At 38.0% G+C, this 8615-nt stretch overlaps 1 protein-coding gene across 1 annotated transcript in view; it reads left to right on the top strand.

The window, feature by feature from the left end:
* The first annotated feature begins 301 nt into the window (after positions 1 to 301).
* Kiaa1211l (KIAA1211-like ortholog) overlaps positions 302 to 8615 on the top strand; it is a 55039-nt gene continuing 46725 nt past the window's right edge. The window contains exon 1 of the mRNA XM_013019782.1: positions 302 to 371. Within this exon, the coding sequence (XP_012875236.1) occupies positions 302 to 371 (70 nt within the window). The remainder of the gene's footprint in view (positions 372 to 8615) is intronic.

The following is an 8615-nucleotide window of genomic DNA, read 5'->3' as shown; positions in this document are numbered from 1 at the left end:
AAGGCTGTGGGATAGAGGTAAAGATGAAGCAGGAACCGCTTTCTGTAGGTTCATCATGTTTTCTGAACTTTTATATCTGCTTGGAATTTCTCATAAGTTCAAAAGAGACGCTCAATGTAAACAATTACAATGCATTGAAATAATTGGATAGCTCTTAAAATAACATGTATGAAGAATTTTAATAAAATTATGTAAGGAGATGAGGACATCAACCATCCTAATGTGTCACCTTATTGACTGGTAACTTCTGCTCATCATGTTCCTTTAACATGAATTTCCGTCTGCTTTCAGCGAGCTGGACATGATTTCCACAAGGGTGACGGACATTAAGCTTCGGGATGCAGCGGAAAGCCTTGGGGAAGATGGCACAGGTGAGGCCCTGCTTCCTCTGCTCTGGGAAGAGCCCTGGGGTTGGGGTGAATGAGGGGCTGATGGACTATGCACTTACTGGGAGTATATCCAGTCCCTAGCATGTTCAGGTAGGCCTTATCCTGCACTGTGACCCCAGGCACTTTCATATTACTTGTGGGAGGGACTCCCTCTCTTCTCTGTCAAACATGGAGACTTTGGACAGCATTTTCCTCTTACTGGAGGTGAATATGTCTCTGACTTGAAAGCAAAGGAAACAGTGCTGAATGGATTCATTTGTCCAAGAATGTCCCAAGGCATCACTAGAGGCCTTTACAGGATGACCTGATTATATAGAAAAAATACATAAAAAAACAGCCTTTGAAGTTCTCTCTCTTGTGACTTTTCTCCTTCAGGAGGTCTTTGTTGTCTTCTGAGCGAAATTCCAGACCCGTGAATCATTATCTCAGAGCAAGGTCCAGGATTACTCTCCTATGTGACTCGTCCACTGTTATCCACACAGTGCTATTTAAGGCTTGATAGACTTGTGAAATTGAGATTAAAAGCCTTCAAGCTCCACATAAAGTCCCTTTTCCTAGATTAGATATTTGTATGGCTCTTGCTTTGCTATCACAGGCCTCCATCTTCTTCTTTAAAGTCAAGATGCCAATAATGATTTTCTGTGATGTAGTTCAGTTAAGAAAAGCCTCCGTCAATATTAAATCCTAGCTACTAGCCATTAGCTTCAGACTCCCTTTCATATGTTACAGATGAATTTTTCTTATTATTCTGTATAAGAACCACTTTCTCCAAATGTAAAGGTAGGAAAGTAGTTTCAAATTTCTCATAGTATGGGACACAGAGAATTATTGCTTACTTTAAGTCAGAAAATATTCTTTGAACAAGTATTTTGTTCTCTGAAATAACCTTGGTAAATACTAGTTCTGGATACTTACACAGTCATCATGAAGAATCAATTTTAGAAGAAGGAAAGAAACTAAATTTTCTCCATTTCAAATAAGAGTGAGCTTTAAGTATTCAGACCAACCCTCTCCACTTAAAATAAACAATTTTAGATAATAACATTCTGGGGCCAGAATAGAAAGAAATATTGTAACCCAAAAGAATAAGGGAGCACTTTGCCCTCAGATCATATTGAAATTTTGAATTTCATTTTCATGTCTTTGTGGGGTCATAGGTGAGAGGGTCAGGAAACAAAGTTGGGGGTATATACAAGGTGCCTCTCTTGTAGAAGACCTTTCTACAATAATCTGGGAGCCCACAGAGATAGAAAATTGGAATAGATGTGAACTAGGGATAGCTAAGCCCTCATTTGGATTGGTAACTTCAGTTTGTGTCACTTGGTAATTAATTAGGAGAACTTCAAGCCCTAAACTTGATTCAATTGTGTTCCTAGACTGTACACACCTCAGGTACATTGCAGAAGCAAACAATCTTCTCAAAGGGAAACCTCTGTCTAAACTTCAAATTACTATAGAACATAGTATTTTCAATTCCATGACAAGCATGTCATTAATGATAACCAGGTGTGTAAGGCAATAAGGCATCATAAATGAAAACCAACATGCTGTGCATTGAACTGTGTTCCCAGAATTTATATGCTGAAGTCCCTAGCACTTCCAAATGTATCCTTATCTGGTATTAGTTAAAATGAGTTATGTGGAATAGGGTGGTCTTACAATACAATGGCTGAGTCTTTATAAAAAAGGAGATATTTACGAGGATTCTATATCCATGAGGATATAAGCAGAGGACTTATGGGAGTTGGGGCAAGAGACCAAGAAAAGGGGTATAAGAGAGATGAGTAGTGAATAAGATCAAAACACATTGGATGCATGTGTGGAATTGTCATAATGAACCCCATTATTTCATGCAATAAAAATACAGCATATAAACTTTAAACAAAATAACAATGGGGGGATTTGAAGATAGACACATGGGGAGAACATCCCTGAAAATGTAGGCAAAGAGTGGGGTGATGCATCACTATTGTGTGCCTCTCTACAAGAGGTCAGAGCTCAGATAAGAAACAGATTTCTTTCCATCTCAGCCCTGAAGGATCCACGTGTGTCTGCACTTGATTTCAGCCTTCCTTCCTCAATAATTAGGAGACAATTTATTTCTATTGTTTCAATTACCCAGTTCGTGGTGGTTTGTACCACAAAGCATATTTCTTAGTTTTGCCAACAACCTTGGCCAAGTAATAAATGCAGAAATAAGAGAATTCACATAAAGTTACCAAATATCAGGATTAACAAATACACGCAATAGAGTACTTTGCAAGGTAATAAAAAAAAATGTTTGAAACCATCTAGAAGTTTCAGGGAACCTTAAAAAGTGGCATAGAAAACAATCCTGTGCAATAAGTTAAGAAAAAGAAAGGGTTAAAAAAAGATGGAAGGAAGAAATAACACTTTTCAGATTGTTAGTTGCTTTTTGCAGCTAACCAAAATGTATAAGAAAGTACCCAAACTCATATATTTGTACATACTAGCTAGCAAAGAACAATTGAAAATTGAAAATACTTAAAAGTATTGTTTACAATAGCACAAAAAATTGAGATCCTTCAATATATATCTAAATATATAAGTGTAGTGAGTTCTAGACCACCCTAGATTACATAGAGACTCTCAAAAAGATTAGTTAACCCACAAATAATTGATTAAAGAAATTAACAAGGACTGAATATATGGAGAGAGATATTGTACTTTTGGATTGGAAGACTCACTGTTGCAAGATGTTAATTCTCCTAAAATTGAGTTGTGACTGTGTACGTCTAGGTACAGTGCACTGTTTAAAATGCAGCTATGTGTTAGGACATGGCTCAAGTGGTAGGGGACTTGAATAGCATGTGCAAGGCTCTGGGTTCAATCCCCAGTGCTGGGGGTTGGGAGAAGAGCTATGAAGCTCAGATAAACAACTTGGGATTCTTGACCAGTAACAACTGGTTTGACTTGACTTTCATAAAGGTTTAAAGATTTTTATTTAGGAAGAGGTTAAGTCTATGTAGATAAAATGATGGTAATGCTGAAATAACCTAGGGAGAATGGCAGGAAGCAGATAAATGTGAAACAATCAAAATCCCATCTGGACTATTTGCAGGCATTAGAAGCTGTTTCTAAAACTTATGTGAAAAAAGAAGGAACTAACATAGGACAATTTTGAAAAAAGAACAAAATTTAGAAAGTCACAATACTTGATTTTTTTTTTTTTGGTCAGTAGTGGGGCTTGAATTCATGGCCTAAGCGCTGTCCCTGTGCTTTTTTTTGCTCAAGGCTAGCACTCTACCACTTGAATCACAGCGCCACTTCCAGTTTTCTAGTGGTTTATTGGAAATAAGAGTCTCACTGACTTTCCTGCCTGGGCTGGCTTTGAACCACAATCCTCAGATCTCAGCCTCCTGAATATCTAGGATTACAGGTGTGAGCCACCGGTGCCTGGGCCACTTTTGATTTTTGAGTGGTTAATTGGAGATAAAAATCTCACGGGGACTTTTCTGCCCAGGCTGGCTTCAAACCATGCTCCTCTAGCTCAGCCTCCTGAGTAGTTAGGATTATAGGCATGGGCCACCAATGCCCAGCTTGTATGGTTCTCTTTTCTTTTTTTTTCTTTTGGTGGTTATTAGGGTTTGAACTGATGATTTCACACTTCCTATGCACTTTACTACTTGAAAAAAACTCCCCAGCCCTTTTTGTTTAGTTATTTTTCAAATAGATACACTTTTTGCCAGGGTCCAGCCTGGGATTATAATTCTCCTGTCCCTCCCCTTCTCCTATCCCTTGTAGCTAGGATTACAGATATACTCTATCATACCTGGATTATTCTGGGATATAGGGTCTCACTAAGTTTTTGCCTCAGCTAGGGTTGAACCAAGCCTCATATCTCTGCTTTTCTCTCATACATGTATGAATGCTCACACATGACCCTTATAGTTCTACATCTGCATTGTGGGGATAATTATGCTATTCTATGCACACTTCTTCAGAAAGAGTGACTTTTTTTTTACTGAATTTTAAAAATTAGAAGATTTTAAGAACAAAGGCATTTCTAAAAGTAAATATAACCACTAAAATTTCAATGTGGGGTTACATTAGCTTGAGATCCCAATAAATTAATCAGAATATAGGATAGCATGAGGAAATAATGAAGGGAAAGACAAAAGGCATAGATGTGTATAAGGCTGTAGTGTACATTTAGCAGAGTCTTGAGAGGAAAGAGTGGCTGAGAATGTTCTGGAATTGGTAAGATGATGATGATGGTGATGATGATGATGATGATGATGATGATGATGATGATGACGACGACGATGACGACGACGACGACGATGATGACGATGACGACGATGATAATGATGATATAGATGGCCTGGTCCTCAGATTTAATGAACAAGGAGGATAAGTAAAAGATAACACATGCAGTGTGTGTCTGCAAAAAACCCAAAATAAAAATCTTAAAATTAGTACAGGAAAAAATTAGTAACTGGCATCTTAATGCAACAGAACCCAGAAAACAATGAAATAATAGCTTTAGTATATTCTTAGAAAAAAATTAACTGCTGACCTAGAATGCTTCACCTAGGACACAGCTTTGGTTCTGCTAATCACTGGAAAAAAAGGAGCAAATAATTAACATGAGGGAGGAGAAGGGAGCCACCAGTACAGATACTGTGGATTCTAGAACCATAAGAAAATATTAGTGCTGGAGGATCTTAACCCTCAAAAATCAGTGGTTTTTCTGTATGCCAATAATGAGAAGAGGAAGGCTGAAATCAGGAAAGCAACTACTTTTGTAATATCCCCCCCACCAAATAAAATACCTAGGAATTAACCAAAGACGTGAAGGACCTCTATGATGAAAACGTTAAAAACCTGAAAAAGGAAATGAAAGTCGAACTAAGGAAATGGCAAAGCCTCCCATGCTCCTGGATTGGGAGGATCAACATCGTGAAAATGGCAATACTTCCAAAGGCTATCTACAAATTCAGTGTAGTACCCATCAATATCCCAACATCATTCTTTAATGAAATAGAAGAAGCAATCCAAAAATTCATATGCAATAATAAAAGACCCCAAATAGCAAAAACAATCCTTAGCAGAAAGAACAGTGCTGGAGGAATATCAATACCAAACTTCAAACTCTACTACAAGGGAATTGTAATCAAACAGCCTTGTACTGGCACAAAAACAGACATGAGGACCAATGGACTACAGCTGAAGACCCAGAAATGAACCTGCAGACCATGGCCATCTAATCTTTGATAAGGAAGCCAAAAATTAGGATTGAAGAAAACTAAAGCTAGACCCTAATAATATCATCCTGGACCAGAATCAATTCCAAATGGATCAAAGACCTCAAGGTAAAAGTAGATACCCTGAAAACATTACAGGAAGGAATAGGGGAAACAATAGGGCTCCTTGGCATAGACCAAACATTTCTTAATAAAGACTCAACAAATCAAAGAAAGGTTGGACAAATGGGATTGCATGAAGTTGCAGAGTTTCTGCATGGCAAAGGACATAGCTAGATATATCAATAGAAAGCCCACAGATTGGGAGAAGATCTTCATTAGCCATACAACAGACAAGGGCCTTATATCTAAAATATATTTAGAACTCAAAAAACTAAATCCCCCAAAAACAAATCCTCAAAGAAACAACTGCCCCCATTAAAAATGTGATAAAGACTTAAAGAGAGACTTCTCTGAAGAGGAAATAAGAATAGCCAATGGACACATGAAGAAATGCTCAACATCTCTGGCCACAAAAGGAATGCAAATCAAAACAACATTGAGATCCACCTCATCCCAGTTAAAATAACTATCTAATAGCTATTTTAATGCTATTTTATCTAATAGTAACAGATGCTAGAGGGGATGTGGTCACAAGGGAAAGCTACTACACTGTTTGTAAGAATGTAAATTGTTCAACCACTCTGGAAAGCATGATGGAGGTTCCTCAAAAACTACACATAAAGTTCTCCTATGACCCAGCAATCCAATTTCTGGGTATTTCAAATGACCACAAACAAGTCCATACTAAAAGCTACCAGCACGACTATGTTTATCACAGCATTATTCACCATAGCTAAGATATGGAACCAACCCAGATGCCCCTCGGTAGATGAATGGATCAAGAGAATGACACCGCCCCATTTGTAAGGAAATGGAAAGACTTGGAAAAAATCATATTAAGTCATACTCGAAGAAACAGATCCCATGGTTTCCCTCATTTGTAATAATTAGTATACGTCTAGGATAATCCCAAGAGATGAACAGAATAGCTCAATAGCTACATACACATGACCATATAAGATGATGCTAAGCAAAATGAAGTCTAAGACATGGACACAAGAGGTTTTCTTTGTTGTTTTTAATGTACTATGTGATTTCTTTTTTTTCTTTTTCCTATGGTTTATCTCCTGTATTTGTATCTTATCTTATCTCCTGTATTTGTATTTTATCTCCTTTCACTGTATTTGATTCTGGTACACTGGGTATTGTATATGCGTTTATCTGAATTAGGGAAGGAAAAGGGAACAACAAAATGGTGAGACAAAGAACAAAGGGTGAACCCATGCAACAGTGATACTCACAAGACAATATGTTGGAAATGAACCGTACAACTTGGGAGGCATGGGGAGGAGGAAAAGTGGGAGAAAAATGAGGGAGGGGCTAACAAGTTCAACAAGAAATGTACTCACTGCCTTACATATGTAACTGTAACCCCTTTAAACATCACCTTGGCAGTACATTTTTAAAAAGAAATGTAACCAAAAATTTTAAAAAGAATATATTAGTGATGACTTGTTGCCAATAAATTTGGAAAAAAGATAAATTCACAAAAAGGTATAAATGAAAAATATAGGTTCAAGAAGTAGAAATCCAGACCATCCCTGTAACCATTAGAGATATTGAATTACAAAGCCTAGCACTAGAAGAAAAAGACCACAAATGGACAGCTAACATAAGTGGCCCAGGAAGCACAGAGTTATACTCAGGGCCTTGGCTGCTCCAGTCTTACCCACACCATCATTTGGTCAGCAGCATCTCTGACTGTCAGGAGAGGAACTGTATTTTTTCACAGCTTCAAGGACACCTACCAATATTTTTCCCCATTTTTTATTTTATTGTTATTGTAGAGGTGATAGATATAAAGAGGGGTTACATAAGCCAGGCAATGAGTGCATTTATTTTTGGACAATGTCACCTCTTCTCTTGCTCTCTCCAAATTTTTCCCTCCCATCCCCAACCACAGGTTGTATAGTTCATTTTCCACATAGTATCTAGTGAGTACCACTGATACATTAGTTCATCTTTTGTCCCACCTTTTTTTGTCTAAGCAAAGGCCAGGTGGTTTTCCAACCAAGTGCAGGGAACTCAAAATAACTCTCATAGGAAACTATCCTTTAACAACATGAACATTTTGTGGTTATTCCCACTAGACATTAAGAAAACTATGCTGTAGAATTTACCTACTACCAGAGAGAGGTTCTCTCTATTCCTGCTAGAATAATCCTAAGTAATTCTCCTCATGAATTCAAGATCTTGTAAATTTCCCAAGGGAATGTTAACAAAAATGAAATAGAAATATCCTGTCATATTTTAAAGTAATTTATAAAATATTTACTTGTAGCCAGGCACCCATGGCTCACACCTGTAATCCTGGCTACTTGGGAGGCTCAGATCTGAGGATCATGATTGGAAGCCAGCCAGGGCAGGAAATTCTGTGAGATTCTTATTTCCAATTAAGCACTAAAAGCCAGAAATGGGGCTGTGGCTCAAGTGGTTGAATGCTAGTCTTGAACACAAAAGCTCAGGGACAGCACCCAGGCCCTGAGTCCAAGTCCCGGGACTGGTACATGTACATGTGGGCACACACAAACACAAACACATACAAACACACAGTTTACTTACTATTTGAACTAAATTGTTTTTAGCAAATTCCCATGATGTACTGGGCAGCATTGTGGTGATCTCTGATGTTGCATCTTTTTGCTGTGAATTTTCAAAAATACTCAGAGGGAAAGGAAAGAGCTCCTATTGTGAAGTTACAGATATGATAGAATCTATGGGCAAGGATGAAGGTGACATCAGAAATGTATCACAAAATCTTCAAAAGTCCCTCGAACTGCAACATTGAGGAAGCATAGATGAATCGGGCACTCCTGACCACAACCTGCCCCCTCCACTATGGGGATGACCACCATCTGGTGCTTCAGTAGGCCATCTTCAGTGATTGTCCTTAGTG

The sequence above is a fragment of the Dipodomys ordii genome, unplaced genomic scaffold, assembly GCF_000151885.1.
Source record: "Dipodomys ordii isolate 6190 unplaced genomic scaffold, Dord_2.0 Scaffold47, whole genome shotgun sequence".
Taxonomy (NCBI): Eukaryota; Metazoa; Chordata; class Mammalia; order Rodentia; family Heteromyidae; genus Dipodomys; species Dipodomys ordii.
The sequence above is the reverse complement of the archived record's forward strand: the minus strand, read 5'-3'. Positions and strand labels throughout refer to the sequence as shown.